The 16,854-nt window shown below is 41.6% G+C and overlaps 1 protein-coding gene across 1 annotated transcript in view; it reads left to right on the top strand.

Annotated features, from left to right (window-relative positions):
• Eif4enif1 (eukaryotic translation initiation factor 4E nuclear import factor 1) overlaps window positions 1–9,945 on the top strand; it is a 66,677-nt gene extending 56,732 nt beyond the window's left edge. Inside the window, exons 14-19 of the mRNA XM_023705861.1 lie at window positions 129–268; window positions 3,804–3,888; window positions 5,306–5,438; window positions 7,838–8,176; window positions 8,443–8,607; window positions 9,197–9,945. Coding sequence (XP_023561629.1) covers window positions 129–268; window positions 3,804–3,888; window positions 5,306–5,438; window positions 7,838–8,176; window positions 8,443–8,607; window positions 9,197–9,438 — 1,104 coding nt within the window. The 3' untranslated portion in view covers window positions 9,439–9,945. The remainder of the gene's footprint in view (window positions 1–128; window positions 269–3,803; window positions 3,889–5,305; window positions 5,439–7,837; window positions 8,177–8,442; window positions 8,608–9,196) is intronic.
• Window positions 9,946–16,854: the final 6,909 nt, after the last annotated feature.

The following is a 16,854-nucleotide window of genomic DNA, read 5'->3' on the forward strand; positions in this document are numbered from 1 at the left end:
TCAAAATAAAATTATAAAAATAAATAAATAAATAAATAAAAATAAATGTACCCATGAAAGATCTTTTAGAAAGTGCATTGCCTATCTTTATTCTTCCACTGAACCTGCTTGCCTCTTCTATTCAACAGATGAGCCAGCTAGAGTTGCAGCAGGCAGCTTTGGAGGGCCTGGCCCTGCCACATGACCTTGCAGTACAGGCAGCAAATTTCTACCAGCCTGGTTTTGGCAAACCACAGGTGGACAGAACCAGAGATGGATTCAGAAACAGGTAAATTAATGATATTACCCATGCAAATTTGGGTACTAATTTGCAAATAATTTTCTTAAGATTAGTAAACTATCTACAGTGTAATTCTGTTGCATATGCTGTTATGTTGTACAACACAAGGTAAGAATCGAATGTTATCAATAAAGGAAATAATACTCAATTCTGTTGCAGGGACTTGGCTTTTGTTATTGTTGTTTTTCCTTTTTGTGACAGGATTTCACTGTGTGGTTCATGCTGGCCTCGAACTCAGTGATCCTGATGCCTCAGCCTTCCCAGTGCTGGGATTACAGGCCACACCCAGCTAGACATTGTTTTTTTTGTTTTTGTTTTCTTTTTCCCAATATGATTTCATTTAATTCTTGTTTTATAAAGTTTTTTTGGTTTAAATTTGCTAATTAGTCAAAAAAAGGGTATTGCCTACCTAATTCTTTTATAATTTTGTTGAGTAAATATACTTTAAAATTGTGTGATGTTTCTACTAGTGAAAAGTTTTCCCTCACCTTTTTTTTTTCTTTTTTGTGTTACTGGGGATTAAACCCAGGGCCTTTGCACTGAGCTGTATTCCCCACCCCATTTTTTTATTTTGGAGACAGGGTCTTACTAAATTGCCCAGGTTGGTCCTGAACTTGGGATCTTCCTGCTTCAGCCTCCCAGAATGCTGGGATTACAGGTGTGCTCTTTTGGCTATGTAGGATTTATTTCTATATATGAAGTCAACATAGCTTCTTATCTGTAGTCATACTTCTAAGATGATAAAAAGCAGAACAACTAATTTTTTTTTGTACTGGGAATCAAGCTTGGGACCTTGCACTTGCCAGGCAGGTGCTTGTGCTGTATCCCCAACTCTTAAACCACCCAACCTCTTTTCCCGTACACATTGCTTGTGTTATTTAACTCTCCCTGGATATATAATTGCTGCATCAAGGGTTTTCTTATTAGAGCTGAGGGGTTTTTGTTGTTGTTTGATTAGAGCTGTAAGTCATTACTTCACTTACCTCTTTGCTAGGTGGAACATTGGTGAACATTTGGGAGAAATGGGAATGAAGTATTAATCTTTTTTATTGCTAAACAAAACAAAAAATTTCATAAAACAATTGGTGTAGTGGCTGGGGAGGTGGCTCAGTGGAATAAGCATTTCTCTAGCAAGCGCAAGGACCTGAGTTCAATCCCCGGTTCTGCAAAAAAAAATACAATTGTGTAGCTGATGATAACACCAATCCTTTAAATCCCCTGAAAGCCCTCCATGGACCCTTTGCCAGTTGTACCTCTTTTCTTCCTCAGAAGTGACTATTCGGAAGATAATTACTCCCTTAATTTTATTTTTTAAATTTTTTATATATTTAGTACCAGCTCTACAGGCTCTCACTACACAGTTTGGACTCATAGTGATCCTCCTGTTTTCAGCCTCCCAGGTGCTGGAATTACAACTGAGGGCCACCCCAGCCAGTCTCACATGTTGTCTGGGGCAGGGCCAGCACAGTACACTGGGGATTGAACCCTGATCCCTGCATTTGCTTAAGCAGGCACTTTAATCTACTGAGATTTTGGACTGGCCCTTACTCCCTTAATTTTAGATGTGCATCCCTGAACATTACTATTTAGTCTTGACTATAGAATAGTCAGCTAAGTATTTAAGAGTGGGGCCAGGGATATAAACTTAGTAGCACGAGCATCTGCCTGCCTGGCAAGCATAAGGTCCTGAGTTCAATTCCAGGTACAAAAAAAAAGTGTGGCTGTGATGGTGCACGCGTATAATTCAGTTGCATGCCTCAAGCAGAAGAGTGGCAAGTTTGTGGCTACCCTAGGCAATTAGGAAGATTTTGTCTTAAAAGATAATAAAGGGTTGGGGTGTGTAGTCAATAGTAGAGTACATGCCTTGCCATCATGCTGAAAGCTCTGGGTCCAGTCTCTAGAGTGTGTAAGGGAGGAGGATTTACGTTTTAATGTGAGTTTTAGTTATCAGACAATCAGTGTCTTGCTTCAGATGACATAACCAGGAGGTACCCTGGTGTGAGTGCATATTAGCTGTAGTAGGTCTCAGGCTAAATACAGAACCTCAAAATCTGTACTTTACATGCAAACTAGGATGTTTCAAATATGAATTACTCAAAACCAGTGAGTAGACCCAACTAGTGACAATACAGCCAATGTCAGCCTCTAGTCCAGTGAACTTTACATAATACAAACAACTTGCTGTGGCATGTATGCCATAGGTTTTTCTCCACTGTTGTAAGCCCCCCTGAACACCCTACATACATAGTCTTCTCCAGCTCCTACCTTTTTTGGGGGAAGTTGTACAAACCGAGAACCTCGCACAGACTAAGGAAGCACTTTACCACTGAGCTGCACCTAGCCCTCGGTCTCCCTGATGTTTGTTTTTTGTGTAAGAACGTGCCCTGCATGAAGCCAGAAGTTTTTTGTCTGCCATGTTCATGTTGTACTCTCAGCATCTGGACCAGTATCTACACATAGTAGACACTCAGCTGTTCACCAAGAGGAATAAATGATAGGGAGTTTCCTACCTTCATCCCTTGATGCTCTACCTGCCCACACTATCATGTCATACTGACTCACTGTGACAGTAACAGTATTGATTTGAAGGAAGCCATGGATTTAGGCTTCTATCTGCTTCTAGTTCAGAGAACTTTCAGAATCAGTAACTACTTTTGGGCTTTTGACCTTGCAAACTACAAGGTTTGACATGGTTGAAATGCAGCAAAGCTCATGTAATTTTCTTTAACCTGCTATGTCTGAACACCAGCTGTTATTCTTCAAAGCTAAGAGTATGAACAGAATGGCTGGGAACAAAGGAAAGTCTCTTCTTTGTCCTTTAAATGGGAGGCCTGAGAATAGTCTAAGGTATAGACTGGAAGTGGTGGGACAGGCTACATGTAACTGGGTCCTGAAGTACTTGAAACTCTTGATTCTTCATTTTATTTGAATCACTGGTTCACAGAACATCACTTTGCCAGGCACTGTGCTGGTGGTATTATTGCTTTCTATCCTCTGGAGCCCAGTCAGCCCACAGAATGAAGATCTTCTTAGTTACCTCATGGTATAAAGCTACAAGTAAACTGTACACCTAGACACCTTTTATGTGACCTTCCCAAATCCATGCACCTGGTTCTTTCTACCTGAACCACTATTTTCTACTTTACCTTTTCACCAGCTACTTGGAGTTTCCTGTTATTCCTTCTGCTGCATTTTTTCACTGTTCCTTGTTGATGTCTAAAGCCTACATGTTGTGATTTACCCTAGGTTATGGACTCCACTAGACAGATATTACAAAAGTAGGGCTGTGCTTCTTTAGGACTTTTGTGGGGGGGTGGGGGGAGTACTTGGGATCGAACTCGGGACTTTGTGCTTGCCAGGCAGCTCCTTAGGGCTTTTGTCTTTCTTCAGAATTGTTTTTGCATGTGATATACAAAAATTAAATGCTTGATAAATTGGTTAAGGGGAAGGAATGTTAAATTCCTGGTCTAGTCTTGGTGTTTAAGTGGTTTGTGGCGCACACTGATAACTGCTTTGTTCACAGGCCACAGCGAGTCACCAAGTCACCAGCACCTGTGCACCGAGGGAATTCCTCTTCCCCAGCTCCTGGTGCCTCCATCACAAGCATGGTCAGTGACCCTTAGTGACTATGTATGACTTTTAAGATGTCTCTGATTAGGCCTATGTTATACACTGTGTACCCTTTCTTTGAGGGCCTTCTACACAAATCCTAATCTAATAATCTTTCATACCTGCCTGTTAATCAGGTCTTCCTCTGATAGCTACAGTCTAACTCAGTGAGGTCCCTAACCTGGGGAAAACTATATTCCAGAAGATGGATGAGCATGGGCCAGGGCACACAGATAAGTGTTCAAACAAATGAATCACTGGTGTGTGGAGGTGAGAGGACATCAGTGAGACAGGAAGTCAGGCACACAGGGATGACAAGATCATGGGGAATCTAGTGAGCTTGCTGGGGAGTCTCTGTCGTACAAACTCAAGCTGGACAGAGTTTGCTGCTTTTTTTGTGACAAGGCTAGTTTTACAATTAACTGGCATTAATTTTTAAATGTTTTATTCCCTTATAGCTTAGAGCTGATAGAAAGGCCATGTTTGGTAGTACATACCTGTAATCCCAGCCCTGTGAGAGGCTAAAATTGTGCCTGTTCAATAAATGTAATTTGGGGCTGGTGAGATGGCTCAGTGGTCTAAAGCACCTTAGAACAAGCTTAGCAAAGCACAGGGACCGCGGTTCAATCTCCCAGCACCACATGCCAGCCAGCCTTGCCCCTGGTGGGCTGAGTTGGCCACACAACACACACACAAATAAATACAATTTAAAATAAATAAAAAAATAATAAAATGCTGGGGATGCAACTCAGTGAAGGCCCTGGGTTCAATCCCCAGTATCAACACACACAAAATAAAAACAAACACCTGATAGACAAGGGGAAGAAACTACTACTATGTGGTTTAAGTCTCCATGTGGATCTTTGTACCAAACATCTTGAAGGCAAGATATAGAAAGAAAGAGCTTTCTGCTCCCTAGTATGCCATCTTCTGCCACCAATGGTTTGGAATAGTTCAATTAGAAAGGGCACTTAATAAAATCATACAAGTAGAAATAGAAAATTGATGGAAAATAAGTGGTCCTAAGTGATGAATCTTAATGCCTGAAGAAGCTAGTAAATAATTGTGTATTTTCTGGTAGTCAAGTTAGGAAGAGAAACATTAGGAACCTGGGGTCTTTAGGTTTTGAAGTTGTCTGGCCATGCTCTTCCCAGACTAATCCTGGGCTAGAAAACTCTGAAACAGAGACAGATCCTTATGATCATAGTTATAAGAAAGGGATGAAGCTCTTGGAACACTGCCTGTTTGTCTCATGTATTTCTTTTCCTTCAGTAGCTACAGATAAAATCTTCGGAGTTGGCCTTTGCCGCCCTATAGGCCATGTAGAAATTTTTCACCTTATTGAGTAGTATGGCCAATTTAGCTTGAAATTAAGGCATAGAGAGCTGATTGATGCTGGATATTTTTCCTCTGCAGCTTTCTCCTTCCTTCACCCCTACCTCAGTAATCCGAAAGATGTATGAGAGCAAAGAAAAAAGCAAAGAGGACCCAGCATCTGGAAAAGCAGTTACTGGTGACAGTAAAGAAGATACTCCAAAGGCCAGTGAAGGTAACATAGAGCTATTGAGACTGTACTGCTCAAGAATATATATACTTGGGCTGGGGAGATAGCTCAGTTGAGTAGGTGCTTGCCTGGCAAGCACAAGGTTCTGAGTTTGATCCCTGGTATGATTAAAAAAAAGAAAAGATACATGTACTAGAGAGAACTGCCCTTGAGTATGACCAGCCTGACCTGATTTTCTCTGGTGCTGTGCGCCCACTCTCTCACTGCTCTGGATCAGTTTTCTGTCACATTTACTTAGTTGTTTGAAATTCTGGTGTACCTAAGAGTGACATAAGTGTTAGTTTAACATTTTTTAAAATATTTATTTGGTACAGGGTCTTGCTACGCAGCTCAGACTCTAGTGTTCCTCCTGTTTCAGCTTCCCCAGTGCTGGGATTACAGGTGTGTGCTACCACACCCAGGTCTCAGGTCAGCATGGCTGGGGTTCTGGGGCCAGCTTGGCACGGCATGCAGTACTAGGGATTGAACCCCAGTCCTTGGGCTTGCCACCCAGGTGCTTGGACTGCTGAGCTATCTCCCCAGCCTAGCTTTACATTCTTTTTTTTTTTTTTTAATAAATAAATCTTTTCTTTTTTTATTTTTTATTTATTTTTTTTATAAAGGTGACTCTTTTTTTTTAAATTATTTATTGATTTATTTATTTGTGTGTGTGTGTGAGAGACCAGCTCAGCCCACCAGGGGGCGGGGCTGGCTGGCATGTGGTGCTGGGGGATTGAACCGCAGTCCCTGTGCTTTGCTAAGTTTGTTCTAAGTAGGTGCTTTAGACCGCTGAGCCATCTCACCAGCCCCTCTTTTTTTATTTGTGTGTGTGTGTGTGTGTGTGGCCAGCTCAGCCCACCAGGGGGCGGGGCTGGCTGGCATGTGGTGCTGGGGGATTGAACCGCATTCCTGTGCTTTGCTAAGCTTGTTCTAAATAAGTGCTTTAGACCACTGAGCCATCTCACCAGCTCCAAGCTTTACATTCTTAATCATCTTCAAAGATGAATAATTGGTATTTGACTTGTGTGTTTGAGACATGGTTTTGCTATGTAGTTTAGGCTGGCTTCCTAGGCTGGTCTTGACCTCATCATCTTTCTGCCTCAGCCTTCCCAGTGCTGGAATTATAGGCATGTGTCATCATACCTGGCTTTGACATAGTTTTACATCTGAAAGTTTCTCTCTAGTGTGTGGAGAGTTAGGTGTCTAATAAAACGTGTACCAAATATATACAAGAGCCTTTCAGAAGTACATAGAAAATGTATGAGACTTGTGAGTTGCAGTGAAGATTATGAAGAACATGACGACACAGTCTTTAATTAAGTTAGAGTTTAAATGGGTGTAAAATTGTCTCAAAGGCCTTACTTCTGTTTGAGACTTGGTGGGAAAGGAAATAAAATGGAAATCCTCTTGGCTTCAATAAGGTAGTTCAGATTCTTTGAGTAGACTGTAATTGCTACTTAAATTTCCAGATATAGACTGACATAATTTACACTTGCTTGAATTTTTCCTTAAGCTAACAAGCTTGTTAATCCCAAGCAGCTACTGCTGATGGATAGAGTTAGACCCCATGTAGGTCCATGGCCCAGCCTTTTGGGTAAAGTACAATACCCAGCTAGTGAGACCAAAAAGCTTGCTATGTCAGGCATTTCTTGGTAGCTATTCTTGTGTGAGAAGGAATATAAAAAGAGAGATGTGGGCTTTTTAAGAGATGTATCATTTATAATTTTACTTATTTTTATTTTTTTGGTGGACCTGGGGATTGACCTCAGGCCCTTGCACTTGCCAGGCAAGTGTTTAATTCCACTGAGCCATCTCCCCGGCCCATCATTTGTAATTTTAGAGCCTCTTGTTAAATATTAAAATTCTTTGTGAGCTGGGGTTGGAGCTCAGTGGAAGAGTGCTTGCTAGCTTGTGAGATCCTGGGTTTGATGACACTACTGTTCAAAAAAGAAAAGATTAAAAAAGCCCTCTATTTCAGCAAAGAGTTGGTAAACTTCCGGTCTAGTACCAGCTCAGTCTCTACTGTTGTGACCTCTACTTACAGTTCAAAATATTGTGGACTTTTTTATAAGGCAAATAACAGTCCCGACCATGAAGTTATCTGTACTTGTTGAGATCAAGTAAGAATTATGGCCATTTTAAGAAATGAGAACCTGGGTGTTGGTGTAGCCCTGTAATCTCCACTGTGTGGGGCCCAGGCAGGTGGACTGAGGTTCAAGGCCAGTCTGGACAACTTGAGGCCTTGTCTCAGAACTTAACATTTTAAAGGATAGGGATGTAGCTCATTCCTCCCTGAGTTCACTGTCCAGGAAGAGGAAAATAAAGACATTTATTGAGCCATTCAAAAGTCACAGTATTTGAAAAATTTGTCAACACCAAAATATGTTCTCCTTGGATCCTTACAGAGAACCTATCTTCTAACTCCATATCCAGTGCTGAGCGAGACTCTTCTGCAACAAATTCCAAACTTCCAACATTACAGCGATCTTCGTGTTCCACCCCACTATCCCAGACCAACCGTTACACCAAAGAACAAGATTACCGACCTAAAGCAACTGGAAGGAAAACTCCCACCTTGGCATCCCCGGTTCCAGGAACACCTTTTCTTCGCCCTGTCCACCAGGTTCCTCTTGTCCCCCATGTACCTATTGTTCGGCCTGCTCACCAACTTCACCCAGGGTTGGTCCAGAGAATGCTGGCCCAGGGAGTACATCCACAGCATCTTCCAAGTTTGCTCCAAGCAGGTGAGTTTCTCACCTGGCATGACATTTGCTGGCACTGATCAAGTGCCAGCCTATGGGAGGTTTTCATCTCTACAGAATGTTAGATTTTTTGTTTTGGTTTTTGAGAGGGTCTTGGCATGTAATTCGCCTGGCTTTGAACTCATATAGCCACCTGCCAAACTCATGGCAGTCTTCCTGCCTCAGCTGCCCACATATTGGGATTGCAGCTATGTACCACTCCCCCCACCACCAGCTACTCAGCATTTCTATCCCTGTGTGCCCAACAGGTGTACTTCCTCCTGGGATGGACCTGACTCATTTACAGGGAATATCAGGCCCAATTCTGGGTCAGCCCTTTTACCCTTTACCTGCTGCTAGTCATCCTCTCCTAAACCCTCGTCCCGGGACACCTCTGCATCTGGCAATGATGCAACAGCAGCTACAGCGCTCAGGTAGGTTCACGAGTAGGTGAGTTTGGGGTGGACTGGATTGGCTTGAGGCTTTAGGACCAGTTTCCAGTGAGAGATGAATTGACTCGCTTCATTTCTTGACTAGTCTTTGCAAGACTGGGATAAGGGAGTAATTAGAAAATAAATGAAGTAAACTGACCTCTGTAGGATTTAGGATTATTGTTTCTATAGATAGCAGAAGCCCATTGTGCTGTGACTTCATCTTTTACCTCTTAATATCCCCATGTTATATGAAGAAACAGATGCTTATATGGATTGAAAAATTCGTTCAGAGTTCTAAAGCTAACTAGAGGTGAGGTAGAGTAGGTTTGGTGTAGGACCTGCATAGGCTACATGGCCATTCATCAGTTCATGTGCTTCTGTGAAGGATTGCTTGCCATGAGAAATAATCATGTTGGGCTATCACCCAGGATGGATCTTCAGTACTGACATTTTAGAAAGGAGTTTTTTAAAGCCCAGTAATCCTCTAATATTTTTTGGAGACCATCATGCATCATTTGGAAGCAAAGCCTAACGAAGTACTACCTCCCCCACCTCACACCCTGAATGATAACCCTTCTTATCTCCATAGTTCTGCATCCTCCAGGCTCTGGGTCCCAAGCGGCAGCTGTCAGCGTTCAGACGACTCCTCAGAATGTGCCCAGTCGCCCAGGCCTGCCCCACATGCACTCTCAGCTGGAGCATCGCCCCAGCCAAAGGAGCAGCTCTCCTGTGGGCCTTGCCAAGTGGTTTGGCTCAGATGTGCTGCAGCAGCCTCTCCCCTCCATGCCTGCCAAAGTCATCAGTGTAGATGAATTGGAATACCGACAGTGAGCAGGGCAGCCAGGCTCATCCATGCCTGGACCTGTGGTGAAACCCTGGTCAGCATTCTGCTGCCTCATCTTGGGTTGGTTTACAGGCTACTTTGGAGCATTCTGGGGAAAGCTCTTAAGGGGAAACGTGCACCTGGCATGGTCTGCATTGTGACAAAAGGATCTTATCCAAGAGTGGAGCCTACGTGGCCTGAGTACAGAATGCAGAGTTTTGTCAATCTTGGAAAGTTTTCTTTTTGTAAGATATGTGAATGAAGTGTTGGTGTCTTTACCAAAAGGTGGCACCTAAGGGTTCTGAGGAAATGTATAGACCCTTATGTACAGAACTATGTATAAACAACTTTTGTACATACATATAGGATAGATTTTTTGAACTTATACAGCTGTACATAAAAGTAGCTGGTATTAGTTAAGCCTGTGTCAACAGTTTGGATTTTTTTTTTCAATTGTACATTTGGGACTTTTTTTCTTCTGGTTGATTAAAGCTGCAAATGCTAAATGTGTGAATGAAGTGAATGGCATTGTTTCTTTCCTCTGAATCCTTATTGCTAAGAGCTGAATGAAGAGGCTCAGGAGGTTCCAATTTTTCTTTAAAACTCATACAACTTAGCTTTTTATCCTGATATAGGATGAAGAAGCTTTGTCCTTTCACTAACTTTTAGGACCCCACTATGGAAGTTGAGGCCAAGCGAACTGTAAGTAACCTGTGGCTAATTGCAGCATCAGTACATACAGTATTCGATTTTTAACACTCACTGAATAAAAAGTTTGCTAGTTTCTGCAAAACAAAGCACACTTATAGAGCCATCCTATTCAGCTCAGCTCTGACTCATTAGAACATTTTTGTAAAATGTATTTAGTACAGGGTCTCACTATACAGATAGGACCAGTGAGTGATTCAACTGTTTTCAGCCTCCCAAATGCTGGGATTACAGACACATGCCACCAGGCCCAGTCTCAAGTCTCAATCTCCCTCTCAGCACACCCGAGGGGCGGGGCCAGCATGGCACACAGGGCATTGAACCCTAGCCGCTTTAGTCTGCTATCTGGCCAGCCCTAGAACGTTTAAGACCCTGCTTGTGTTAAGTCTTTACACAATGTACCTCATCTTTTCAACTCTGAATTGTTTTATTAACTTACCTCATATCTGCACAGCACTGAAAGAAAAGGATTCTACAGAATACTATAGGGTCAACTCCCTTTCCTGACCTGACCAGGGAAAGTTGTTTCAGTTCTTCAGACTTGACCCAGTATTTCTCATGCTTGAGCTAATTTACTTGAGTCCTAAAGACATAGGTACACTTAGGACTGTAAAAACTACTTTGACTCCATGCTAGAGGATGGAATAATGAGGCCATCTTTTAATTCAAAGATGAAGGGCAAGCTAGGTGTGGTGCATGCCTGTAATCCCAGCACTTGGGAGGTTGAGGCAGGTGGATCTAGGCCAGCCAGAGTTACCTAGTGGGCAGCCTAGAGAATGCTAAGTGGTAAACCAGTTCTATTGAGAAAAGCTGAGCTGACTGATCCTTTGTGAACGATGAGCACAAATATAATCAGGAATAAAGATAACTTACAGGGTGAAATCTGCTTGAATAATTGTGTTCTCACTGGGTGGTATAGTACATACCTGTAAACCCAGTATTTAGGAGGCTGAGGCAGAAAGATTGCTGAGTTCAGGCCAGCCAGGGCTACACAGGGAGACCCTGTCACTTTTCTGATCTTCTCAGGGACTACTCCACCATCCTTATAGTCTATACTGAATCTTTTAACTTCAGAAAGCACGTTAGTCCATCAGTTACCAAATTTAGATTCTTCCTCCATGGGTATATGCCCATACCTACCCTCTACCCATATTCTCACTAAACTACCACACCAAGATTACTGCAAACTTGCTTCACATAGTCAACTATTCTCTTAAATTCCCTTCGTCCCAGCCTCTAAAAACTAATATGCAGGCTGGGGAGATAGCTCAGTAGAGTAAGTGCTTGCCTGGCAAGCATAAGGGCCTGAGTTCAATCTCCGGCTTCACCAAAAAAAGAAAAAAGAAAAAAACCCAACGAAACAAAAAAATATGCTCTTAGTATCCTCTTAAGTAATCCTGATCCCAGCCTCCTAACTTAAATCCCCCACCTCCACATGTATAAGTGTAGACCTTCTGCTCTGATCACAATGGATGACTCACTTGCAGTGTTCTTCCTACCTTCACCCAGGTTATGGGGTTTGAAGCCAGGACTGCCATGGAGGTTCAAGCAGAAAGCCTTGGCTACAGGAAGTGGCTCAGCTGGCACCAAGGTTCAGTTCAACATTCAGCCTAGCACTGATGATGTACTAAATTGGGTACTGATACAGGAATAGACCCACTAACAACAGAAGCTAACATGCCCTGAAGTATTTATATGCCAGCTACTATGCTAAGAAGTTTTCAAATAACTCCCTTGGTAGTAACAATCACCAATGATTATCCCCATGTTATATGAAGAAACAGGTGCTTATATGGATTGAAAAATTCCTTCAGAGTTCTAAAGCTAACTAGAAGTCAACCTGCCCATTCAAACCCCAGTCTGCCTATTCAGTGATGTTTACTCAACTGCTATACTATACCATCTCCCAGAACGGAAGCCTGATTTATAGGCAATAATTAAGTACATCAAATCCTTCCTTTCTGTAGTACCATGTGAAACAGATCATCTGAAAAGACTGAAGACCACATGCAGTTGGAAGGATCTCCCATCACAAAGCATCAAACAACATTTACATGTCACATTTTTATCCGTTTCACTTTCAAAACCAAGCTACAAAGTATTCTTTTTATAGCTGTTCACTGAATGTTCAGCCCATCCCAAAACAAATCTGACAAGGACACATAAACTGCACATAGAGAACAGGCCTACTGGATCTTTTATGCAGTTCAACACAGAAGGTAATACCAAGTAAGATGAAGTTCCAGTTTGGACGTCTCCTTTCCCCAGCCCCGTATCCTGATCCAGCGGCTGCCAAAAACAGAAGAAATTAAGCAGGGTGCTTGGTCATGGGGAAAGCGGCTGTGGTTCGCCTGACAAATGGGGGAAGGGAAAGGTTTCACTTCTTCACAATCTGAATGACATCCTCGTCCTCCAATGTATGGTCCTTACCCACTTTCTGAGGATTGTGTTTCACAGAGAGGCCCCAGACCAGAGCGCTGTATAGAAGGGGAAAAAAGAAGTCAGTGGATAGAATAGCCTACACCTTCTGACCTATTAGCTTGGGTGCTAACATTCTCAGTTTTTGCACCCCAGTTCTTAAAATAGCCAGGTCTGTCCCCAGGTCAAGGATCATAAGCTAAAAGCTTGATATTCCCCAGCAGTGTGATGCACTAAGCCTTCACAAAGAAGGGAGCAAAGCCTTTTACAGTGTGACCTCATCTACCTTACCAGATCTGGTCCCATGTGACTTTTGACTATTCACCAAAAGACCATGAAACAACCATGACTGTCTAAAGACACAAAACAGAACTTCCATAACAGCCTCACAAAGTGGCAAAAATGGTGAAATGAATGTGCTCAAAACAGAGGAGTATTTTTTTTTTTGTACCAGGAATCAAATTCAGGACTTTGCGCTTGCCAGGTAGGTGCTGTGCTGGTGAGCTTTATCCCCAGGAAGAGTATTTTGAAGGGAATTAATAGCAATGTGTCTTTTTTAAAAAAATATTTAGTACAGGGTCTACAGGGTCTCAAAGTGATTCTGTTTTCAGCCTCCCAAGTGCTGGGATTACAGGAGCGCACTGAAATGCCCAGTCTCAATTGCCATTTTAACACACCCTGGTGGGGGGACTGGCACTGCACATCGGGATCGAACCCCAGCTGCTGCACTCTGCCTAAGCAGGTGTTTTAGTCTACTAAGCTATCTGGTTGGCCCCCTAGCAATGTATCTTTTACTGTAATAAGTTTTATACACCATAATTTTATCATATTGTGTAAATAACTGAAGAATGATATACACCTAGATAAAGAACTAAAAGGAGTAGAAAAGGGATGTTATAATTAGTAGGCCTGTGAGTAAAATATTTCTGTGATTAACACAGCTTAAAATGTTACATGTGGGGGGCTGGTGAGATGGCTCAGTGGTCTAAAGCACCTACTTAGAACAAGCTTAGCAAAGCACAGGGACCGCGGTTCAATCCCCCAGCACCACATGCCAGCCAGCCCCGCCCCCTGGTGGGCTGAGCTGGCCACACACACACACACACATAAAAATTAAAAAATAAATCTTTAAAATGTTACATATGAAATAATTAAAAAATAGACTGTGGCCGAATACATTATGCCTCTTTTCTAAACTATTTTCCAAAAAAAAAAACCATAAGAACTATTTCCCCCCCACAAGCATTAATTGCCCAGTATATTTATAGTTGTAGGGCTCTGAACATTTTTACCACCATGAAAGGCAGGAATTACATAGACATCTAGATTCAATTTCCAAGAGTCAATGGTTTGAGTATAGCAGAAATGATCACCCACCCATATGTAGATATAATTGTGTTAGAATAACAGAATATGAAGTTAATAAAGGCACTCTCACAGTGTTCTTGAGATTTTTATTTTTAACTTTTGATGCTAGAGGTTGAACCCAGGACCACTACACCTAGCCTACAAAAAAGAATTTTTAAAATGTCTCTATTTCTATGCAGTTCTGATTTTCTGTAGTATTTGGGAGAGGCTTTTGTTGTTGTTGCTCTTAACCTTGAAGTTTTCAACCTTTGTAGAGGTTAAAAGAGCTATTTATTAATAGTATAAAATATGATTAAATTATTATTACTTTTTAAGTATTTACTACAGGGTCTTACTACACAGATCAGACTTGTAGTGATCCTCCTGTTTTCAGCCTCCCAAGCACTGGGACTACAGACACACACTACTACACCACTCAGTGCACCCCAGGGGTGGGGCCAGCACAGCACGCTGCAGATTGAACCCCTGTCCTTGTGTCTGCCTAAGCAAGGTGCTTTAATCTGATCTATCTGGCCAGCCTGATTAATAAATTATTTGAGGATTATAGGTAATTATGCAGCTAATAATACATATTTATTGCGCTATATCTGAGGCCTACTGATTCTGGCACTTTCCCCATAAGAAAATTACAGATAAGTTTCATATACATGGCATAATATTTGCAAATAACCTGTACACATATTCTTCATAACAACTATCTACATATAATTACATTAGATCATGTATAATACCTAATCTAATGTAAACTATATGTAAATAGCATTAGTGAAGAGAAGGCATTAGTGCAGGCAATTATCAAAATCAATCATGAAGGCCAAATAACTCAGCCAGGGGTTCAATCACCTTTTTCTCATGAAAAAAGGAAGTCTGTATATGTTCTGTACATACAAAATTATTTTCCCAAGTATTTTCAATCCACAGCTGCTTAAATCCAGACATAGAATCTATAGACAAGGAGGTTTGATTATTTATGAGAATTTTAAAAATAGTTTATAATGACAGCTGGTTCTCTCATTTGTGGGGGGAATAAGAAATGGAGAAAGACTAAAACACCATGATACTAAACTAAAGAGCATAAACTCAGTTTTTGAGAGAGACAAGGAATGGGGGAGGGGTAGTATCCTTATATATATTTCCTAGCCCTGCTGCTGAGAGGGCCTACAAGCAATGATAACAGGTGTACCTACCACCCAGATCGTGAAAACCAGGGGTCCTGGGAGAAGGCATTAGTGCAGGCAATAATCAAAATCAATCATGAGGGTCAGCCAAATAACTCAGCCAGGGGTTTGATAACCAGGCCTGCTATGCCAGCCCTGCTCCCCAAGGGCAGGCTGAGACAGCAGTTGAGCTGGGCGTGGTGGTGTACACCTATAATCCCAGCTCTTGGGAGGCTGTAAACAGGGAGATCACTAACGAGTCCAATCTAATAGTGAGATCCTGAACACCCTGTAGACCCTTCCCTAAAATATGGAAATAATAAATAAATATAAAAGGAAAATAAAGAATCAGAATTAGGCAAATGTAGCAATAAATGTTCTGGATAAGCCCAGATAGATGCCACAATCAGCACATAAAAGTTTCAGAAAAAGATTTACACTGGATATATAGCTTAGTGGTAGAGTGTTTGCCTAGCTTACATGGGGCCCTAGGTTCAATCACAAGTCCCACATAAAAATAAGGGAAAAAAAGAAAAACAAGGAGAGTATCAAACAAATCCAAAGTAAGAAACATTTGAAACAGTAACTACATTTCAAAAGTGGCAATCATCAAATACAATGAAAGTCCAAGAAAATATTACTGGGAAACTAGAACACTGGAAAACTAATGAGAAACTTATGTTTTTTGAGACAGGGTCTTACTATGTAGTTTAGGCTGGCCTTGAACTTCATGCACAAAAAGGACACTGGTAGGGGAAAAAAAAGTAGAATTCAAGTAAGGTCTATATTGATATTTTAATGATGTTAATCTTTTGTTCTCATAACTGCATTAAGGTAATGTGAGCTGTTAGCATTAGGAAACATGAAGGGTACTTACTATTAAGTCTAAAAGTTCAAAATAAAACAAAATCTTTTGCAGCCCACATCATCAATAAAAGTATGAGAAAGGGGGATCAGGATGTAGCTCAGCAGTAGAACACTTGCCTAGCATGCACAAAGCCCTGGGTTCAATCCCCAGCCCTGAAAAAAGAAAGTGATAAAAGTATGAGAAAGGGGCCAGGGAGATGGCTCGGTAGAATAAGCACTTGCCTGGCAAGAGCAAGGGCCTGAGTTCAATCCCCAGTTCTGCCAAAAAAAAAAGGAAAAAGAAAAAAAGGTATGAGAAAGAGAGTTGTGTCCATGATTAAAAGTTTGTATTTTGTTGTTGGTGGTGGGTTTTTCAAGCTAAAAACCTTACTCTTGCCAAGAGGTGCTGTACTGCTGAGCTAAATCCCTGGCCGTTTTTTGAGACATGGTCTTACTAGCCTTGAACTTCATGGCACTCCTCCTACCTCAGTCTCTCAAGTGCTGAGATTACAGGTGCAGGCAACCATGCCCAGCCTATGCTTAAAAGTTTAGAAAGGGACTAAGTGCCCAGTGGAGGCTGGTAAAATCCTGGAAGGAAGAAATAATATTTGACTCTGCTAAGGGAAAGATGCATTAATTAACCTGAAAAGGATTCTGAAGCTTATCTTGCGCAAACCAGATATAATTTTAAGAAAATGTGGAGTTCAAGCTAAGCAAGCACTTTAGAACCTGCTACTTGGTTTATTTAAAGCTATTCTAATAATTACTGTCAGTAAAATTAGTAGCTTACAAGGAAAAGAAAGCATAACAGGCTCATGATACTTACTATTTAAATTCTTTGATAAGATTTTTGTGAATCTTCATGCAGAAATCCTCCACTGTGGTCCTGGAGTAAGGCAGTACCACAGGAGATGTGTAATCTGGTAA

The sequence above is a fragment of the Octodon degus genome, unplaced genomic scaffold, assembly GCF_000260255.1.
Source record: "Octodon degus isolate 3935 unplaced genomic scaffold, OctDeg1.0 scaffold00230, whole genome shotgun sequence".
Classification (NCBI taxonomy): domain Eukaryota; kingdom Metazoa; phylum Chordata; class Mammalia; order Rodentia; family Octodontidae; genus Octodon; species Octodon degus.